This window comes from Manihot esculenta, chromosome 8 (genome assembly GCF_001659605.2).
Source record: "Manihot esculenta cultivar AM560-2 chromosome 8, M.esculenta_v8, whole genome shotgun sequence".
NCBI lineage: Eukaryota > Viridiplantae > Streptophyta > Magnoliopsida > Malpighiales > Euphorbiaceae > Manihot > Manihot esculenta.
Window position 1 is genome coordinate 31613691 of NC_035168.2, and position 22804 is coordinate 31636494.

Here is a 22804-nt window from a genome sequence, read left to right on the forward strand (position 1 = left end):
GGATATTAAATCGAGAGGAATGAAATGAAATGGAGTAAAAAGAGGGGAATTGGTATTTTTTAACTCTTCATTTTTTACCCAAAATATTTCTCAACAAATTGATGGGAATCGGAGAAAAAGGAAGACAAGTGAAATGTTAATTGATTTAAAATATTTAAATACTCTAATTCTTTTAAAGTTTTTCTTTTTTAATTTATAAATATATAATACTTATTTAGCATAAAAATGAAATTACATTTCTCTCCTATTTTAAAAATTTATTTCTCTTCAATATTTACTCTTTTAGCTTCTCTTCGTTTACCCTTTATAACTATGTATCCAAAGGGAAGGTAAATGATAATTTTCTCTATTATAGAAAGCGGGAAGTTCTGGTAGTTTTTGCTAAGCCAAACATAAATTTGCGTGCCATATACTCAATTTCACCAAAAACTGTCCCATTTCCCATCACATCACAGTCACATCACTCAGCCTGCACAAATCCAATCGCCTTATAACTACTTCCTCATTTCTCCCCCTTTTTAAAACTCCAGAATCTATCCCTACCACGTCTCTGTGTTCTCCCTTCCTCTTAACATCCTCAATCATGACTGTGGACGCTTCTAAAAATCGAGGTTTCTTTCGATTTCATTGCATTCTTATAATCATTTCCATGTCTGGAGTTAGATCCTGCTTTTGTTTCTTGTTCAGTTGTTTCATAATATCAGAAGTGAAATGAGTTATTTGATTACTTTATAATCGGGCTATTAGTTTTGTCAGTTGAAATTATGGATTGTGGATTCCTCTTCTTAGGATCGTGGATGAATTCAGAAGCCCTTGATTGTTTCTTTTCTTTGTTCCTTTTAGAGTTGACCTCCTTGTTCTTGTGTTCGTATCTGATTTTGAGTTTCGTTTATACATCAATTTGAAGTTGTCAGTTGTGTAGGTAGATACTAAGTACATGCTATGAATTGGGTGGAAAATTATATGTATCTGTGTTAATAAAATAAGGTTCTTGCACTGTTGATTTTTGTAGTAGATTTTACTTTGGGGACAAGGACCTTAGGATTAGGACAAAGCCCGTAAACTTTTAAGGATTAATAAAGGAAGCTAAAAAATATGGGGGCCGTACAACAAAGGAGGGTATATGAGTTCTCTTTTAAAGTTACAAGAAGCAGTCCCTTGTGTCTTTGTGAAGAATACAAACGAGAGGTTTCAATATAATTTCAATTATATGTCATCGGTTAGCATGAATAAACATCAAAGTGGAGAAGCTATGGATCTTTCAAGTCACCTTTTGCCCAGTTCAAATTTGTTGTCCTGGGGAATTTTGGGTGTCCACATTCTGTTAGTATTACAGCAGGCTTAATCAAGTTTCCCTTTCTTCCCATTACTTTATGTCCGTGGTGCTATTAATGTGATATTGGAAATGTTATTTACTTCATGGTTGGATCTCTCACTTGGTTATAAGTATGATTTTCTTCTTATTAGTCAAGTAATTCACTGTTGGACAGATGATCATGATGAAAGTGTGAAGAGTTCTTATTTTAATTTACCACCGCTGGATGTTTCCATTGCATTTCCTCAAGCAACTCCAGCATCCATATTTCCTCCCTGCGGTAAGAACTCATACATAGTGTAATTTTCCAGCTTTTGGTAGGTTGCTACAAACAGTTCATGCATCTATGATGTTTTAGTGGGGATGAGAGAAATGAACTTTTTTTTTTTAATCTTACTTTAGAAGTTAAAACAGTTGCCATTCTGTATTCCTTTTGACATCTAATGATATGAATCCTCATGCTATTTTGCTCACTTATCGTTGTGCCTTGTCTTAAAAAATTTCAGCTTCCGATTATTATCACTTTGATGACTTATTGACTCCTGAGGAGCAGGCTATCAGAATGAAAGTAAGACAGTGTATGGAGAAGGAAGTAGCACCTATAATGGCAGAGGTCTCTTTCTGATGATACTCCCAGCTATTATTTGCAATGAACTTTTGAATGCTTTTGTGCATATGAGAGCTACATGTTGCATTTTTATTTCAGTTTGGATTACACTGTATGTTTTACATGGATATGTTTAGAAATAAGCAATAAATCTGTAATTTCTTATTTTTTCGTAGTACTGGGAGAAGGCAAAATTTCCCTTTCATATTATTCCCAAGCTTGGTGCCCTGCATATTGCTGGTGGCACAATCAAGGTGACTTTTATTTTCTTTAAGTTCTATTTCTTTCCTGAGTTGGTAATTGGTGAGTTGTAAAATTAAGTAGTTCTAAATCGCAGGGTTATGGATGTCCCGGTTTATCTCTCACTGCAAGTGCTGTTGCTACGGCAGAAGTTGCTAGAGTTGATGCAAGTTGTTCTACCTTCATTTTGGTGCACTCATCTCTGGCGATGATTACCATAGGTGGAATAAACCTAATTCGTATTGTTAACATCATAATTTTTTTTTCTTAATAAACAATGTTCCTCATAAATAAAGAGTAAATCACCACCTGGTCTAAATGTTGTCTTGACCGTCAAAAAACAGCACTTTGTGGTTCAGAGGTACAGAAACAGAAATATTTGCCTTCTTTGGCTCAGTTAAGCACCGTAGCTTGTTGGGTGAGTGGATCCCTTTTTATTTTGGCTAGTGTATTACCTGGTATTTGTTTTTGCTTATATTCAAATTACATTGATGATTTTCCCATCTTCTCAAGGCTTTGACTGAGCCTGACTATGGAAGTGACGCAAGTTCTCTGAAAACTACAGCAACAAAGGTTCAAGCTCTTGAGCTCTTTAATGCCTTTTCCCATTAGATTTCCTTTTCTTTTTCCTTTCTCCACCATACTTCTGAATTTCATGCTATGTGTTGTTGCTTTTTCTTTTGTGACCCTCAGGTGGAAGGAGGTTGGATACTTGAGGGGCAAAAGCGATGGATAGGAAACAGCACCTTTGCAGATGTTTTAGTCATATTTGCCCGGAATACTTCAACAAATCAGATCAATGGGTACGTCGGATAGCATTCCAATGCAACATATCATACCAATGCAAGAGACTGCAATTGTTGATTATCATGGGAAGCATTTGTCAATATTATGACTGCATCTGATTTTTTATGGATACTATCAATCCAATGTGCTTAAAAATTTGCAGGGAAACTAAGTTCTCGTGGACATGCATGCATAAAACCCATATTAATGTACATATTTCTGAAAGCTTCTAAATGAGCACTCATACGCTACCTGATTGTATATTTTAATGTGCTTGTTGCATAACTAGGTATCTGTACAAATATGCTATAAATTAGATTGTCCTTGTCAACAAAATTCTGTCTTCTTCCTTTGTATAAATTGCTATGCATGAGAACTCTATGATGTATTTGTTTAAGTTTAATAGAAAGATGTCATAGTTAAAATACCCAGGTCCTTAGGTAGCCACTATGCTAGTAAAGCATGGGAGCACAACAACTAAGCTTTGATCCCAAACTAGTGGGAGTTGGCTATGTGGATCATTTGCCACCATTCAGCTTTGTTAAACACCAATGTCTGCATTAATATTCAGGACCTATATTTAATTATTGGATTTGGAGGTCCATTATTCTGAAACAGGACATACGTGACAATTACACACGAAAATAGACTGTTAGTCCCCATTGGATTAAACCTTTTTTTACATGTACCATGTAAATAAACCAGGATAACTGGACAAATGACTCTATGCGGCAATTTGTTGAATGGGAGCATCAGTGCTTGTTTGAACCCAGCTTGAGCCAACAACTGGAAATTTTTGCTCAACTTGAACATGATAACTTAAATAGGAAAAGTGAACAGTCTCAAGTTATAGTGGCTCCCAAATGCGTACTAGTATTACTATTATATTTCACCTCTCAGTTTGTAGTGGTAAGGCCATCAAGTTGCTTTTTGCACCCTATCTTGGTTAGGTCATTCTTAATGCAACTCTACTTGTAGGTCACAATGTCATATTTTCTTGTCCTTGTTTTGCTTCTCTTTGCAGATTCACAACATCATTGTTAGCTGTTTTCTTGCATATGTAAATATCTTATGCTTGTGATTTCAGATACATAGTAAAGAAGGATGCACTGGGATTGACAGCCACAAAAATAGAAAATAAAATTGGCTTACGGATTGTGCAGAATGGCGATATTCAGTTAAGAAAAGTGTTTGTCCCTGATGAAGACAGGTTACCTGGGGTCAATTCCTTTCAAGATACAAATAAGGTTAGGCTGATGAGAGTTTTCACTGCAAATGATTGTACTCTTCACTGTTCATGCTCTTGCATTTTTTTAGGTTAGCATCAGCTATTTAATCAGCAGTTTCTCATCTTCAATCATAAACACTGAAGGCTTCCTTTATATGGATCATACTAAAATTGTGGGTCTTAGAATTGCTTGAACCCCTGTCGTCTGCTTTGAAGGCAAGGGAATTCAGCTGAATTGTTAACCAAGATTGATTTTTGTGGCAAGAATGATGCACTAAGGCTGTTTCAGCTTTTACTGCAACAGCTTTACTTAGCACCAATTCCAGACTGGAATCAAACTCTAGGAGTCATCATGCATGTCCATGACACATGATTCAATAATAGCAGGTCAACTAGAGAAATCAAAATCCAATGATATAAGCAGCTGGATGGGACAAATTAAGAACACCCCATTGCTTGTGAGAATTTTAATTTCTTTCACCTACATTATCTGGCTGTAAGTAAACAGCATGGTTAGAAACTGCCTTGTCTTAACATTGTTTATCTGCACTCTGACTGCACTGATGGCTCCTGAAGATGTTTCTAGCTTGAAGCTGCCTCAGTCGGTCAGTCCTTGCTGACTTTTACTTGTCTGTTATATTGTTCTTTGTGGATATTATAACACATCCACATTGTTCTAGACAGGCTTGAATGTTTAGTGAGGTCAACTAGATGCTGATGACTGAACATGGTACCCAATTTTGTTAAAACTTAAGGGCAGGCTCGAATTGCTAGTATTCAAAACAATGTCACGCTATAAATAAAACATCTAACCCTAACTAAACTTCTTCTCCTTTTCCGTGTGAAAAAATGGTGCTCTTTTATGTGCGCGTGTATCTGGGAGCATGTGCACATATTTGTTTGCTTTTTCTTTTTTACTTTTAGCATGCTAGACGGTAAATACTTTGACTGGCTCACCTATGATATTGGTTTGGTGTCCATTTGCAGAAACATTTAATTCAAATCTTGCATGTCTATATATCTCATAGTTGAGTTCTCGACTATTGTTCATGCCGATGTGTTGTACCTCCCTCGTATTCGTGTCTTCAGATTTTGGTGCCACTTATCTGATTATTTTATTTAAGACTAGGTTCTTGCGGTTTCACGTGTAATGGTTGCTTGGCAACCTATTGGCATATCAATGGGGGTCTATGACATTTGTCACAGGTACAATTTTATCATCTGTTACTCTACTTCATAGCATATAACTTTTACTCGAGTCTGAATAATCTCCTTTAATTTTAATTGATTCGAAGGTATCTAAAAGAGAGGAAACAGTTTGGAGCACCATTGGCTGCTTTCCAAATCAACCAACAGAAACTAGTTCACATGCTTGGTAATGTTCAAGCAATGTTGCTAGTTGGTTGGCGCCTTTGCAAGTTGTATGAAAAGGGTAAAATGACTCCAGGTCGTGCCAGTATGGCAAAGGTATGATGGAATATACTTCAAACTGCAATAACTTTGGTGATCATTTTTCTTGCTCTGGTCATCTCACAGTTCGTCTTTACAGGCATGGATTACTCTAAGAGCAAGGGAAACAGTTGCTATTGGGCGGGAGTTACTTGGAGGCAATGGCATTTTGGCTGATTTTCTAGTTGCTAAGGTTTTCACTCAACTCTTTCCTGATCTATTACTCGTTGTGTAGACATACAAAACACTAGTGAGCAAATGCCAAACCTAATAATATTTGTCTGAGTTCAAATCCTAACTTCACCTTGGAATTAAAATAAAAAATTGTTTTGTTTCAATTTCAGTTCGGTGGCTATAGGTAAATATCCAATGTGCGACTGGCTGCTACTTTGTCATTAGTTCGAACTCGCTGTAGTTTGTTTTTTTACATTATGAATATTTGCTATCAATCAGGAATACTTGACTATGCAATGACTATTCCAAACCAGAGGGTTGAAATTATAATATTAGCTATTCGTTATCAATAATTCTCTTGTTTTGTTGGTTGTGTTGCAGGCATTCTGTGATTTGGAACCCATCTACACATATGAAGGAACCTACGACATAAACAGCTTGGTAACAGGTAGGGAAGTCACTGGATTACCCAGTTTTAAGCCAGCGGCAGTGAGCCAACGAAGCCGCCTTTAACTCATTGCAAATTATCTTCCTCAGCCTGCATGGCAAGTTTTGTGTTGCACACAGCACATTTTCTTGTCGTTCAAGGATCTTAATAATCTGTAGAAATGAACATTGTAGAATAAAATCCTGTATAGACCATGGCATATGTATTAAGAAGTTCGTGACTGGCAAGTTGGGGTCGATTCCCGTTTTACGGTTTGAAGGGAATAAAATCGGACTGTATTCTCCAAGTCTGATTTTTGCTTTAATCAAATTCAAATGTTGACTTTGTTTTTAAGAAACTATTTTTTAAAAACCATGGCACCCATAAATATTATTTTAGTACTTTAAAATTCAATTAATTTTGCTGCTCTCTACTGATAATTATCTTCTTCTTTTTTCACAATAATTACGAGCAGATCCAAGGCTCTAAACTAGAGTCCTTTTCTTTGCTCTGTGAGACTTGAATAAATTGGGAAAAACTTGCCCATGCATATTTTTCTTAGCAACAGGAGGGGCTTCTTACGAAAGCACTCCAACGGCTCGCTTGAACTTGAAGAGGAAAGCAACTACTACTCCATCAAAGGACAAACAAGCATAAGGCCCCTACAGCACTATCTACCCTTAAGACTGACTAACATCTTGCAACTTATACAAACAGCACGTTTGAGTTTAAGGATTTAGGTATGCAAGTGCAATTGGCTGTTAGTTTTAAATAGCAACAGATTGATTCAATTTGATTTCAAGATCCAAGCAAAATTCAGAAGACAAAAAACAAGAACAAAATGCAAATTTTCATTTTCCACAGCAACAAGCTATATTCAAATCTTCAGTGACCATTTGAACACAGTAGAACTAACAAATTAAAGATAACCGCACTAAAAGAAACTATAGTATTAAAGCTCAACAGAAGAATTAATAGAGGGTTATTATACCGTAGGCCTAAAGCAGAGCAGTGGAGGAGTGGAGTTGCGCCAGAGTATGGAAGGCAGATTGGGAACTTGGGGGGGGGGGGGGGGGGGGGGTAAGGGGAAGACTCGGTGCAGGGGGCAGGATTTGATTTTTATATCCTCGTTATGGTTATTTATTATAGAAGCATGCGATAACAGCGTAAAGAGCTGAATATAAAGTACAGGACTTTCTAATGACCATATTTTATAGAAATAACAATAAGATCATATAGATTGCCAAAAAAAACTAAATTAGAAATTTTTTAATTACAAATTATTTCTGCTCAACCATAATATATCTTCATGTGTCATTCCATGCGCACATTCATCATCGAGGACTCAATGGAAGCTGCATGAAAAATAAGCTTTCAGTGGATTTGACCCTACCCTTTGAAATTTAATTTTTAATAAATAATTTATATCGCTTTAAATATAAAAATTTATACCTACTAAAATAATTTATTTCATAATAAGAATGATACTTCTTAACTTCTAACGTAAAAATTGATTCATTTGGATTGTTTCATACATCAAATCGCAACAACTGGAGTTCATGGCCATCATAAAAAGAAAAGAACACAAATTGAGATGCCAAATCGACTAACCTTGATAATTCTCGTGTTTAAAAGTGTGTGTGTGTATATATATATATATATATAATATTTTGGGAGTGTCCAGCTTACTTTTTACCTTATAATCATTTGAAACTCGTAAGTATTTGAAGATTTCAAGTAATTATAAATTTAATTAATCATTTGAAACTCAATACATATTTGAAAATTTCAAGTGATTATAAATTTAATTAAAATGTTATTAATCAAGCAACTGATATGTTTAATAATACATAGTTTATAAACATAATTATTAAAATTATTTAAAAAATATTAAATAAAATAATATTAAATAAGAACAATATGTTAACTTGTTTAGTTAAATCAAGTTATAAATTTAATCCTTATAAGAACTAAAATGAAAATCTCATCACCTCATCTCAAAAACTTAAAAAATTCAATAGAACTAATAGTTAAATTAAATAAAGAAATAACAGAATCATTGAATTCCTCCAGTTCTTTTAATCAATTAATTTAATTTTATATTAATTAAATTAAAATTTATCGTTAATGCCGATTCACAAGACGACCGCAAAAATTTAAGGTTTCACAAGAAAAGGCAGACTTTGCCTCTTCGCATGCGATGTATCGACGCATTCTAACTCATAGCAGTGTGTAAATGGAGCCACTCCTTTGTCTTCTATTACTAATGGAGGAAAAAATAACGGAAAAAGAAAAAAGAAAAAAAAAAAACTCTTCCATCTCCGTCGTATAAACATATACCATATGATCTTTTTTTTTCAAGTGTTAATATATAAGTTTTTTATGGTTAATATTTTTAATTAGATTAAATTTCTATTTACAAAAACAGATTACCGTTTTCAGTTTAATATTTAAATTTATTGAGAATAAACTAAAACTAACATATAAAAAATATAAGCATAATTTTAAAAAAGTGATTACTGTTTTATATGATTTGATGAATCAATTGAAATTAATAGTTAATAATCTCTAATTCAAAATCAAATTAGACACTTTTTCTTATATCAAGTAAATCGTTACTAAATTTCGTTACTCAAAACTATTGATTGATTGATTGATTAAAACATTTTTATATTTTAAATAAATATAAAGAAGTTTTGAAGAAAGAATTTTAAAATAAAAACGAAATATAAACCGTTAAATTACTAAAAGTAAATAGAAAGGCATTAAGTACTTAATAAGATTTAATTACGTTTTCATATATCTATTAAGATGGAAAAAAAAAAACCTAATATTAATTATAATATAATTAAAATACGAAAAATAGTTTACTGCTAACGAAGTTCAGTTACCGAAAAATTGAGGCGCGCTCTCCGGACTTCATTTTGATCTCCGACTCTGGCCATGCCTCTGCCCCAAATTCCGGATCCTGAGGTAAAGTTGAGTCACTGCCGTCAGGAATTTAACATTTTGTACTGGATTTAGTATCTCCACCAATTTGGACACCGTGTCAGTCCTCAATAAATCCGCCCTAGCCACCAGCGACTCCAAGGTCGAACCAAGCGTCTCGATCGCTGACTGATCCCCGGCTTCGTTGACATCATCCATCCGTCCTTTCCGCCTCGCCAAATCAAGCAACGGCGGTGACGCTATGCTCTCGTGAATTCTCGCCAATTCGTCATTCATCATTCTCTCACTCACTTTGGTTTCCTCAATTAACCTACTTATCCTTTGACTCTGTTCTCCAGATAAATCGTTGACCGACTCATTGATTACACGAAAAGCGAGTGCAGGCTTGAATCCCGCGATCCAAAGGAAGCTGCTCTCCAAAGGGGTGAACCAATAGGGAGAAAAGACGAGGAAGATATTCCGTTGAGCGATTCGAGATTTTTCTTCATAGTACTGTTCGTAATGGAATAGGACTCGATTGATCAGGTCTTTGAGATCCTCTTCTCGGGATTCGTGGCAATGTTGCTCAACGGAGATGAGTTCGTCGAGGAAGTGTTCCTGGCGCACAAGCCATCCTTCAAAAAATTGATAGAAGGAGTCAGCAGCTGCATCATTGGGATCACCACTTCCAGCTGTTCGTGTTCTTGATCCGTTTGGCATAAAAAGTTAGCAAAACAACAAAAAGCCAAGAAGAAACTGTAGAGAACAAGATCTGCTAAGCAGACGAGACAGAGTTGAGAAAGCTAATGATGCTCAGCGACTCCGCTGGAGCCCTGATTTTGCTAGACATATATATAGCAGCTGAAGAAATAATAGAGTGCCAAATATATATATATTTATGTTTTTTACTTTTTCTCACTTGGCGTGTAAACAAAACTTCGTTTTAATTAATCTATATATATTAATTTTAAGAAAATTACTATTAGGTCCCTGTCTTTTTAAAAATTTTATTAGTTCACCCTATTGCAAAATTTTTCAGTTAAAACAATTCCTATCTTTTGAAAGATCTAAAGACGAAACCATTAGTTAATTTATGCTAATTTCAGTTAAAAATTAAATAATATAAATATTTAAAATTATAAAATTAAAAAAATATTTAATTTAAAAGTCGAATATATTTTATAACTAATAAATATTCCAACAGTTAAATTAAATATTTAGTAAAATTTTAAAAAATAGAAAATATCTGATGATATAGCTGCATTTTGAATTGTTTTTTATTGGTATTTATTTTGATTTTATTTTTTATTTAAGTTATATTCTTTATTTATAATTTATTAATTATAATTTTTTAAAATTAAAATTTTTATATATAAAAATTATTATAAATAATAATTAAGCTAATTATAATATTTATTATTATATAATAAAAATTATCCATTGTATAAAAAATAAATTATTATATATATTACATAAAAATTATTATATATTTATAGTAATATTTTTATATTTATCTTATTAATAATTTAATAAATTAATATATACTTTTAAATATAATTTATTAAACACTTAAAAATAAGGGTTCTATCCCTCTTTTGAAAAAAATATATAATTTATTAAACACTTAAAAATATATAAATTAGTATCAGTTATTAATTTATATTTAACAGTTAAATTAATTTATAAATAATAATTAAACTAATTATAATATTTATTATTATATAACAAAAATTATACATTATATAAAAAATAATTATATTTTCAATTATTATATATATTACAAAAAAATTATTATATATTTATAGTAATATTTTTATATTTATCTTATTAATATAATAAATTAATATATACTTTTAAATATAATACAAAATTAGTATCGGTTATTAATTTATATTTCATGGTTAATCTAAATAAGCTTTAAATAATATATATAATTAAAATTATAAAGATTAAATAATATATATTTTTAAATAATTAATAATTTTTAAAAATTATATTTTATAAAATATATTGAGTGGTTTTAAAATATGATATGCTAATAAATTTTTTAAAAGATTTGGGGACTTTACAGTAATTTTCCTTAACTTTAAGATATTTCAAGGACGTAATTTTTTTTTTTTTTTAGATTTCTCTCTCCCCCGCGCGCCCGAGAACGCTTCGAGGTGAAGGCAGAGGGAATGAGAAGCACGAGAAGAGCAGCAGACAAAAAGGGATCTCAGATGGAGATTCCAGTATTACAACCAAGACGGTTATAGAGAAAACCGACTGAAAAAGTCTGAGACCCACAGTAACATGGAAGTCATCGGTGCACTTTGTCTTCAAGTTCGAGTTTCCAAGGCGGTGAGGCTTCTAATTCGTTGCTACTTGCTCTGTCAGTTTATTATTATCTCTTTCTCATTTTGTTCGAAATTATCTGCTATTTTAAATTATTAATTTATTTTTTATAATTTTGTTTTAACTTGCATTAAATTAATAATTAATTTTTTAGTTTTTCAAATTTATTTTAACACTTTCTTTTTTTTTTTTTTCCTTTAGAGATTAATAAAAAGGAAATTCTTAACATTAGAGTGAGTTAAAGTAATGCAATCAAATTAAATAGTATTTCATTTTTTACCAGCAAATATCTTATATGTTTAAGGTTTTAGTATATAAAGAAAATAATATAATCATCTAATATATTTCAATATAATAATTTATTTTTATTATTTTAATTTAATTTAAAAATATTAACAAAAATTTTAATTAAATAAAAATATTTTTATATTAGAAAATAAATTATTTTTACTTTTCATTCTAAAAAATAAATATTTTTAAAGTTTAAGAAAGTACTATTACATATAATACTTAATTTTTTAAACTATATTTAGACAATAAAAATATTTTTAATAATTTTTATAAAGAATTTAAAAAATATTTATCGTGAAATTATTTTTGAATCAAATTCCAGACCTCTCTTTTCTTTTTGTTTTTTTGAGCGCAGGAAATTCCAGATCTTTCTTACCTGGGAAGCAATCACGGGATTCAAAAATCCATTTTATTTTCGCTTATTATTCCTTTATAAATTAAAATTCATCGATAATGGCGAAAATAAAGGGACATAATTTTTACTCGTCATTTTTAATTTATTAAAAAAATAACGGTTTTATGCCATTAACTTATTTTTTAAAATTAATAAATTGAATTTTATTAATTATATTTAACAAATTTATATTAAAAAATGTTTGAAATTTAGGAAAAAAATTAAAATAAATAAATTTTTTGAAATTTTGATATGTAATTTAAATTTTTTTTAAAAATTTAATTAAAATATAATGTATTTATATATTAATCTAAAATCTTTTAGTGATTCAATATATAAATTAATTTATACATGAGAGAATTTTATATAAAGTAAGTATGTGAGGGGGATAGACTGCCATACGTGGCTGCTTTCCAGATTATGATGCCAAGTGGACAGTTGTGGCCTCCTTGGACCTGCACTAGAAGGCGAGGGCATTCAATTTCGACAATTGGCTGGGTCCTCGGAAACTGGTCCCGTGACGATGCCTGCATATCAAGTGGCTTGGTTCTCGGAAAATGGTGCCGGTGACGATTCGCGACCCAGTCGAAGTGCCAGTTGGGCTACGTGACAAATGCTAGTTATTATTTACAAACCAGCTCAATTCATTTCAAATTTATCAATTTAAATTTCTTTCAAAATTATTCAATTCATACGTTATATTTCATAAAATTAATTTTTAAAATACTTTATTAATAAAATCATTAATTACTTTAAATATTTATATTATTTAATTATTATAGTTTATTATCTATAAATTTTAAATATTTATATTATTTAATATTTTAAATTAAAATTAAAATAAATTGACCAATAATTTTTATAATTAATTTTATAAAATACTGGACTGTTTAATTGAATAGTTTTAAAAAATTTTTAAAATTTGAGAGATCTAATGGCAATTTTTTTAAATATTATTTATTTTATCAATTTTTATATTTCATATAAAATTTTTGCATAAAAATTTAAAAAAATTAATGAACTTACTTAAATTAATAATTAAAAAATAAATAAAATCAATTAAATTATTTTTTTAATTTAATTAAATTATTCTTTATTTCAATTATTCTAAATTATTTACTATTTATACCACATGACAATTATATAAAATAAATTATAAAAAATAAACTATAAATTGTAATCGTAAAATAGTGATAAATCATAAAATTTTGATAAACTAATATGCGATTTCACCTATTGAAAGGAAGATTTGAATATTATAATGCTTAGTTTTTCATGAAAACTCGCCATTTTTTAAGCAGGTTTCTTGAAAAGTTACTATTAATGGATACAATTTGATAAATTTTATTATATCTATAATCGAATAATCCTTTATCTATTAGTCGGTACTAATTGAATTATAAAAAGTTTGATAATCAATTATATTTTTTACGGGATAAAAATTAATATATATAGAGATGTATTTTTTTATACAATTATTTTTAAATTTTAAATAATTTATTATATTTATTTATTTTATCTGCTTATTGATTTTAACGTCAAAGTAATTATTATAGACAATATTTTTTATTATATTTTATTTTTTTTATAAATTAACTAATAATTATTTAGTTCTATTTCAACCACATTCGTTATTAATTAATTAATGGAGGAAAATGATTAATAGAAAAAAATAAGAGTGATAATATAGGTGTTTTAGAAAATAGTAAAAATAGTAATTATGTCTAATACAGATAAATACAGAATTAAACATTTTAATTAAAATTCTTTAATATTCTCAAAGTGAGTATTACTTTTGTATAAAAGAATATAATGTACAGAGTGAGTATTTCATTTATACATGCATTAGGATTGATTTTTTTTTTGTTAATTTATTTAATTAAAAAATATTAAAAATTATTTTGTACAAATTATTTTTACACGTGTTTGATATTATTATATTTACTGTATAAAAGTTTACTTTCAGCTTTTTATTATTAATTTTAAATAAGAATGATAATTGGAGAAATAGTTGTATCTGCAGTGGCGACTCTAGCTTATACTTCATCTTGGTCGGTTAGAGTTTTAGTTTTGGAGGTTAAGTCTGGTTGAGTGACTACTTGCGCCAACAGATGCTTGGATTATTAGGATTATTAGGTCTAAATTTTATTTTATTAAACTTTTAAATGCATTACATTTAAATTCAATAATTTTGTATAAATTATTTTCACATGTATTTGATACTATTATATTTACTATATATAAATTTGCTAGTATAATATAAGTTTGCTTTCAACTTTTTATCATTATCATTATTACTAAATAAAGATGACAATGAATGAATTAGAAGCTGCAGCGGCATTGGCTTTTTCTTTTTTCTATTCGGTTAGGGTTTTAGTTTTAGAGGTTGAGTCTGGTTGATGGGCTGCCTACGCGAGCAAATGAGCGTTGATTATTAGAAATGTCAGGTCTAGGTTGTTCTCTACGTATTGTTAGGCTGTTACCTACTGAACTTTTAAATATAATTATATTTAAATTCATTAATTTTTTTAAATTATTTTTACACTTATTTGATATTATTATATTTATTATATAAAAGTTTATTTTTAACTTTTTATCATTATTTCTAAATAAGGACGACAATAAGTGAAATAACTATGGCGGTGCTGGCGGTGATTTTACTTCATCTTGTTCGGTTAGAGTTTTAGTTTTCGAGTTAGGTTTGGTTAAGTGACTATTTGCGTCAACAGATATCTAAATTATTAGGGTTGTTAGGTCTGGATTATTCTATTTGTATTGTTAGCTTTATACTACTGAACTTTTAAATGCATTACATATAAATTCAATAATTTTATATAAATTATTAAAACATGTATTTGATATTATTATACTTACTATATATAAGTTTGCTAGTACAATATTAGTTTGCTTTCAACTTTTTAGCATTATTACTAAATAAAGATGACAATGAATGAAATAGAAGCGGCGGCGCCGCCATTGGCTTTTTCTTTTTCCTATTCGGTTAGGGTTTTAGTTTTAGAGGTTGAATATGGTTGATTGGCTGTCTACGCGAGCAAATGAGCCTTGATTATTAGAATTGTCAGGTCTAGGTTGTTCTCTATGTATGGTTGGGCTTTATACCATTGCCTACTGAACTTTTAAATATAATTATATTTAAATTCATTAATTTTTTCTAAATTATTTTTATACTTATTTGATATTATTATATTTATTATATAGAAGTTTACTTTTAACTTTTTAAAATTATTTCTAAATAAAGATGACAATAAGTGGAATAGCTATGGCGGTGGTGGCAATAATTTTACTTCATTTTGTTCGGTTAGAGTTTTAGTTTTCGAGTTAGATTTGGTTGAGTGACTATTTGCGCCAACAGATGTCTAGATTATTAGGGTTGTTAGGTCTGGATTATTCTGTTTGTATTGTTAGCTTTATACTATTACCTACTGAACTTTTAAATACATTACATTTAAATTCAATAATTTTGTATAAATTATTAAAACATGTATTTGATATTATTATACTTACTATATATAAGTTTGCTAGTACAATATTAGTTTGCTTTCAACTTTTTAGCATTAGAAAAATTACTTTTTAGTCCCTGAGGTTTAACGTAATTAACACTTCTGTCCCTCTATTTTGGCGACCCAACACTTAAGTCCCTCACTTTCTCTTCCGTTCAAATTCGTAGTCCTTCAATCCAAAATAGCCGTTTGGTCAAAGAGTCAAATGTGAGATATGAGAATTTTTTCCAAAAATGCCCTTGATGAAATCCCTCCATCATTCTTCTACTTCATATTTCTCTGTTTCTTTCCTCCATCCTTCTTCTCCCTCGTATATTCTCTGTTTCTTCACTCCATCTTTGTTCTCCCTCATATCTTTTCTATTTCTTCCCTGCATCCTTCTATCTTTTCTATTTCTTCCCTCCATCCTTCTTCTCCCTCGTATCTTCTCTGTTTCTTCCCTCCATCTTTGTTCTCCCTCATATCTTTTCTATTTCTTCCCTCCATCCTTCTTCTCCCTCATATCATCTATATTTCTTTTATCCTCTCCGCTCATCTCTCTTTCTTCTCCTTCCTCTCAATCCTCCCCTCTCTTTTTTTCTCTCCATTTCTTGAAATTCTCAGTGAGTTCTAGAAATCATTAAATAATTCTTGAAATTTCCATGGGAACTTTCCGGTGACCGTGGGTCTTCACTTCTAGTCTTCTCCCGTGGGGTTTTTCTCATCTTTACATAGCCCGTGACCTACCTCTCTCTCTCTCTCTCTCTCTCTCTCTATCTATCTATATATCTACCTATCTATCTATCTATCTAAAAAGAAACCCCCAGCCCATAAATTTCCTATATTGATTGATTTGATTGAAGTTATATAATCACAGTTACAAGCAATCGAAACTCATTTGGAAATTGGATCTGAATTCTTGAGGAAACCATTCACATTCTCGTTGTCATGGCATCCCCAAATCAACAAACCCCACAGTTTGATATGCACAAATTCTTCATGCCCACAACCACGGCAACAATCCAAAACCCTTCTCCCAGTCTTATGATTCCTCCGACCTCAATCTTCTTCGTATCCTCCTCTTACCGGTACCCACTCCATCTTCCGCTTCCAATTCCCTCAACAATTCCACCACGCCCCCTCATTTTCGTTGGCCAATGACAACCACCACCACCACCACCCTTCTCCTCCTGCTATCTCTAACATGCCACAGCGTTCTATGTCATATCCTACACCGTCTCTTCAACCTCAGCCCCAACAGCACCAGCAGCACCACCGAAACCCTTCTCCTCGCAAGAATAATGAGCATAGTGGGGCTGAAATAATGGGCAAAAAGAAATGGAGAGCATACGAAAGAGAAGAAAGTAATAGAAAAGGAATCGCGAAATGGAGAGAAGAAAATTAATTGCTTTCTCTTGCTAGAAGAGGCTTTATATACAAAGAGTTAACAGCTCACTTACTGAGCGGGAAAAAGGAAAAGAAAAGAACTGAGCTATTCTAACCAATAAGATAAATACATTTGGAGTATTACAAGTTAACTACCCTTTCTCTTTTCTCTGTAACACCCCCCCGCAAGCTGGAGAGTGAATGTCTATCACTCCTAGCTTGGATAACAAGCCCTGGAAGGGAACTATACCAAGCGCTTTGGTATGCAGATCAGCGAGCTGGTTAGAAGATTGGACAGGCAAAAGCTTGATAATACCTTGTTGAATTTTGTCCCTAACAACATGACAATCCATTTCTATATGTTTTGTACGCTCATGGAATGTTGGATTAGCTGCTATGTGAAGAGCGGATTGATTGTCACAATAGATTACTGCTGGTTGGCAAAGAGTAGTGACATGAAGATCTTGTAACAGATAAAGAATCCATTGAAGTTCACAGGTGGTAGCAGCAAGTGCCCTATACTCTGCCTCAGAAGAAGAACGAGAAACAACACTTTGTTTCTTAGATTTCCAGCTAATAGGGACTTTCCAAGAAAGACATTATAACCAGTGATAGATCTTCTAGTATCCTCACATCCTCCCCAATCTGAATCACTAAAAGCTGTAAGTTTGAGAGCAGAAGAAGAAGGAAAGAATAATCCCTGTCTAGGAGAAGCTTTAATATATCTCAATACCTGTAACGACCCAGAATTCGGACCGCTACCGGCGCTAGGATCTAGATCGGCTTAAGGCCGCCGGGACCCGTAGCAAGCCTAACATACAACCTGTAAACCTATTGAATCCCATATATCATCAACAATTACATAAAAATTTTGAACTTTCTCATTCATTTTCCAAACTTAACCTGTGCATGCACAACTCATAAACATAAACATCAACCCCACTTTGGAGTCCTCAACAATGCTCCAATGGGGTAACATAACATGTATTAAGTTTGGTTTACATAAACATCATTAAAATCATGTACTAAAAAGGAATTAACAACATACTAGGGTCAAGCACAATTTTATCCTCAATAACACCATTACATTACATAATTGTTTAATACTATTCAATACATTTCAATATTTATCATGTCCACCACTAGCTATTACATAACCATGACTTTACTCTAGCTGACCTCCTGGTCTATCCCGTACCTACAAACCTGGGGGATTAAGGGAGTGGGGTGAGCTACTAGAGCCCAGTGAGCAGAATAATAAAGCATTTAAAACATATGCTATAATGGAATGCATCACATCACAGACAAATCATATCAAGGATGAATTTGTCACCAATAGCCCTCTATACATTCCAATAGTGTCAGGAGCGTAGAATGGGCCTCACTGGTCTTTCTCTTACATAGCATAACATAACATAACATTCCATTAGTGCTAGGGGCGTAGAATGGGCCTCACTGGTCTTTCTCTTACATAGTGCCAGGAGCATAGAATGGGCATCACTGGTCTTCCGTACCGTACCATAACCATATCATATCATAGTGGGGGCTAAAGGATCATCCAACATTCATCCATATCAATCAACATAATATGCAATGCAACATATTCGTGAATTCTAATGCAAGCACCCTAATATATCTCATGGCATTCATGATGCGTGAATCATGCTAAAACTTTCATTATTTACTTTGAAACATAAAGAGTCATTTTACTCACCTTAGGCTAGCTCTGACAAGACACTGAAGCAGCTGACTCACTGCTGGGGTCCTCGGTTCCTCGGGTCCGAACCTACACAGGTGGACTCAAATGAGGGACCAAACATACATGAACATGACTCTAAAATACTCCCCAAAAACCCCCTAAAACACCTTTAAAAAAATCCTAGAAATCATGCAAAGGAAGGCTGAACAGGGCACTTTCGGTGGCAGGTTCGGCGGCCGAAAGTCCCTCCAGAGCCGAAAGTCATGCACCTTCGGCGGCACTTTCGGCGGCTGAAGGTTCCCTCCAGAGACGAAACTCATGCATGTTCGGCGGCACCTTCGGCGGCCGAAACTCCCTTCCAGAGCTGAAAGTCCACTTTCGGGGGCAGGGTTCGGCAGCCAAAGGCTTGCCTCCACAGGCAGGTTCGGCGGCCGAAAGTCCCTTCGGCTGCCGAACCTGAGTTCTTCCAAAGGGTAGAACTCAGCCTCCACAATGCACAAAAGCCTCCCAATCCATTCAATCATGTATTTACCTATTCTACAACATGCATACTCACATACATAAGCTCCTAGGGGTTTCAAACTATCCTAAACCCCAACTACAACACATCAAACATACATATACAACTCACATTGTGCATAAACACAACATAAACCCATAAACTCAATAATAACCTAAACATGCATTTCTACCCCATAAATTTTCATGAAACTTAACCAAAACATGAAAAGAAGTGAGGATCTACTCTTACCTCTTGAAGATCGAGAGGGAAGACGATCCAACTCGGAGATGGGGGAGATCTCGCTCCTTTGGTCTCCAAGTCACCAACTTCACTCTTTTTGCTCAAATATCTTCAAACCAAGATAAAACTCGTTAAAACTCGAAAGATTGGAGGAAAAACATCAAAAATGACAATGGGAGAGCATGGACTCACCGTTGGCCGAAAAGGGGGAGAAAGCTCGCCCGTTTCGGCCATGGAGCCCTTATATATGGGCTGGCCAGACCACCCTTCGGCAGCCTAAAGTGCCTCCAAAACTCATGCAAGTTCGGCGGCCGAACATGAGGTTCAGCGGTCGAACCTTTGCTACTTTCGGAAGCCTAACTTGCCCCCCTAAACTATCCAATATTCGGCGGCCGAACATGAGGTTCGGCGGCCGAACCTGGGAATGCCTCCATAGTCTTTTTCATTCAAAACTCAATTTCTTTCTTGCTTAAAACCATAAAATACATTAAAAAATTTTATGAAAACATGATTTTACCCTTCTAGAGGTTTTCGACATCCGAGATTCCACCGGACGGTAGGAATTCCGATACCGGAGTCTAGCCGGGTATTACAATACCCTTCGAAGAGCCTATTGATGATCAGTGGTTGGAGATGAAATGAGCTGACTTAACTGATGGGTAGCATAGCATAAATCTGGTCTAGTGGTAGTTAGATAGATCAGTTTGCCAATAAGTTTTCGATAAGAGGAAGCATCTGGCAATAGATCACCTTTGTCTTTGGATAATTTCAAAGCTGGATCCATAGGACTCTTAGCAGGTTTGCTTGCAAGAAATCCAGTTTCTGAAAGAAGTTCTAGTGCATATTTTCTTTGACAGAGGGATATGCCAGCCTTAGTCCTAGCAACTTCTAATCCCAAGAAGAATTTAAGAGTGCCCAAGTCTTTAATCTTGAAAGTAGAATCCAAAAAAGCTTTCATCGAGTCAATTTCAACTAAATCATTTCCAGCAAGAATTAAGTCATCAACATAGACCAGAATGGCTGTAAATGATTCTGAATTCCTTCTAACAAACAAAGAGTAATCAACTTTGGATTGGCAATAACCACAGGTAGTAAGGGCTTGAGACAATTTGAAGAACCACTGCCTGCTAGCCTGTTTAAGTCCATATAAAGATTTTTGTAACTTGCAAACTTTATTTGGACTATCAGCTTTAAAACCAGGTGGAAGAACCATGTAAACCTCTTCATTTAAATCTCCATGTAAGAAGGCATTGTTGACATCTAACTGCTGTAAATGCCATTGATGAATAGAAGCCAAAGCCAATAAGATCCTTACTGTGGTCATTTTAGCTACTGGACTAAAAGTGTCAAAATAGTCTATGCCCTCAGTTTGTGTGTAGCCTTTAGCTACTAATCTAGCCTTGTACCTTTCAATGCTGCCATCTGCCTTTTGTTTAATTTTGTACACCCATTTACAGCCAATGGGACTCTTATCTATAGGTAAATCTACCAACAACCATGTTTGATTTTGCTGCAAGGCAGAAATCTCAGTAGCCATAGCTTTTCTCCACTCCTCAGATTTAACAGCTTCTGTATAATTTTTGGGTTCAGTACTACTAGAAATGCTTAGAGTAAAGTGCAAGTGTGATGGTGACAAAGAATCATATGAAATGACAGAAGATAAAGGATAAAGGACACTAGGAGATTGGGACCTATTGAAGTTTGAAGATGTTAAATTCCAATGATAATCTTGTAAATAAGTAGGTGATTTCTTTATCCTTTGAGAGACTCTTGTGAGAGGAATTGAAGACTCACTATGAGGCTCAGGAACTAACCGAGACTCAATAGTAGAAGAAGACTCAGTGGCAGAAGGAGACTCATGAATATCAACAAAACTAGGAAATTGAAGAGAATCAGAATAGTCAAGATCAGAATGCTCATGGTGGATAATAACCTCATTGTTGCATAAGTCTGAGTATGGAAATACATGTTCTTGAAAAGTAACATTTCTGGATAAGAATATCTGTCTGGTCTTCAAATCCATCACAACAAAACCTTTAGTGCCATCCTTATAACCAAGAAACACACATTTCTTGGCTCTTGGATCAAATTTGGTCCTTCCTGATACAAGAGTAGATGCATAGCACAGAGAGCCAAAGACTTTCAGTTGCAAATAATCTGGAGGTTTCAAAAATAAAGTCTTAAAAGGTGAATTAACTTGTAAGATGGGAGTTGGAATTCTATTGATAAGGAAAGCTGAATGAAGAACAGAATAGGACCAAAAAGATTTAGGGAGATGGGATTGAAACAAAAGAGCTCTTGCCACATTAAGGATGTATTGGTGCTTTCTTTCCACTATTGCATTTTGTTGAGGGGTTTCTACACATGTTGTTTGATGTATAATTCCCTTACTGTGATAGAATTCAGGCATGTTAAATTCAGAACCATTATCACTTCTTATCTTTTTCAAACTTGTTTCAAACTGAACCTCCACCATTTGAATGAAATTCTGTAATAATTTTCTTGCTTCAAACTTATTTTGCATCAAATATATCCATGTATATCTACTATAGTCATCCACCAAAGTAAGGAAATACTTATCTCCATTTATTGAAACTGTAGAAACCGGGCCCCAAATGTCCACATGTACAATGTCAAAAGGTCTAGTGGTTTGGGATTGGCTAATAGGAAAAGGTATTCTCTTTTGTTTAGCTAAATGACATATATCACAGGAATCTGATATATGATCCACAAGTACAGATGGACATTTGGAATGAAAAACTTTGTGTCTAGAAGTAGATGGATGACCAAATCTGTAATGCCAAACACTAAAGGAGTGAGGACCAATGCTGCTGGCAGCTTGAGAAACCTGGTTAATACTCTTTTGATGCAGCACATATAGGCCTTCCTCAACCTTAGCTGTACCAATCATCCTCCAGGGTTTCATTGCCTGAATGAAACAATAATTGTTGCCAAACACCAAGCAGCAATTAAGAGTAGCAGTAAGTTTAGTGTCTGAGATTAGATTGAAAGTAAAAGAAGGAATATAAAGGACATTTGTGAGGCAGAGATTATCATTGAGGCTAATTGTGCCTGAAAAATGTGACATTAGCTGCTCACCATTTGGTAACTTGACATGAATAGGGTGAATTCTTTTGTAAGAAGAGAAAAGAGATAGAGAAAAACAAATATGATCTGTTGCCCCTGTGTCTAAGAGCCAAAAATGAGACTTGGAAAAACATGACAGTGACACTAAATTACCTGTGGGAATTGAGACTGAAGCATTACTAGTACTGACTTGGTTAGTGGTGTGTGAAACTGCTAA

At 33.1% G+C, this 22804-nt stretch overlaps 2 protein-coding genes across 2 annotated transcripts; one reads left to right on the forward strand and one right to left on the reverse strand.

Annotated features, from left to right (window-relative positions):
- Positions 1-376: 376 nt before the first annotated feature.
- On the forward strand, positions 377-6533 carry LOC110621130 (acyl-coenzyme A oxidase 4, peroxisomal). The gene is made up of 13 exons (XM_021765219.2): positions 377-611; positions 1491-1595; positions 1822-1928; positions 2099-2176; positions 2260-2383; positions 2507-2580; positions 2676-2735; positions 2856-2965; positions 4036-4195; positions 5306-5382; positions 5472-5643; positions 5726-5818; positions 6181-6533. Exons 1-13 carry the CDS (start codon positions 584-586, stop codon positions 6310-6312), a joined length of 1320 nt encoding a protein of 439 aa, XP_021620911.1. The 5' UTR covers positions 377-583; the 3' UTR covers positions 6313-6533.
- Positions 6534-7424: 891 nt separating this feature from the next.
- Positions 7425-10025, reverse strand: LOC110620585 (protein RESPONSE TO ABA AND SALT 1). Its single transcript, XM_021764382.2, has 2 exons — positions 9118-10025; positions 7425-7581 (listed from the first exon to the last, which is right to left on the reverse strand). Exon 1 carries the CDS (start codon positions 9872-9874, stop codon positions 9146-9148), a length of 729 nt encoding a protein of 242 aa, XP_021620074.1. The 5' UTR covers positions 9875-10025; the 3' UTR covers positions 7425-7581; positions 9118-9145.
- Between the last annotated feature and the right edge of the window lie 12779 nt (positions 10026-22804).

Coding starts and splice junctions, on each gene's coding strand:
- LOC110621130 (XM_021765219.2), top strand. CDS start 584: ATGACTGTGGACGCTTCTAAAAATCGAG. Junction 2,177..2,259: donor TTGCTGGTGGCACAATCAAG/GTGACTTTTATT, acceptor TCTAAATCGCAG/GGTTATGGATGTCCCGGTTT. Junction 2,736..2,855: donor TGAAAACTACAGCAACAAAG/GTTCAAGCTCTT, acceptor TGTGACCCTCAG/GTGGAAGGAGGTTGGATACT.
- LOC110620585 (XM_021764382.2), bottom strand. CDS start 9,874: ATGCCAAACGGATCAAGAACACGAACAGCTGGAAGTGGTGATCCCAAT.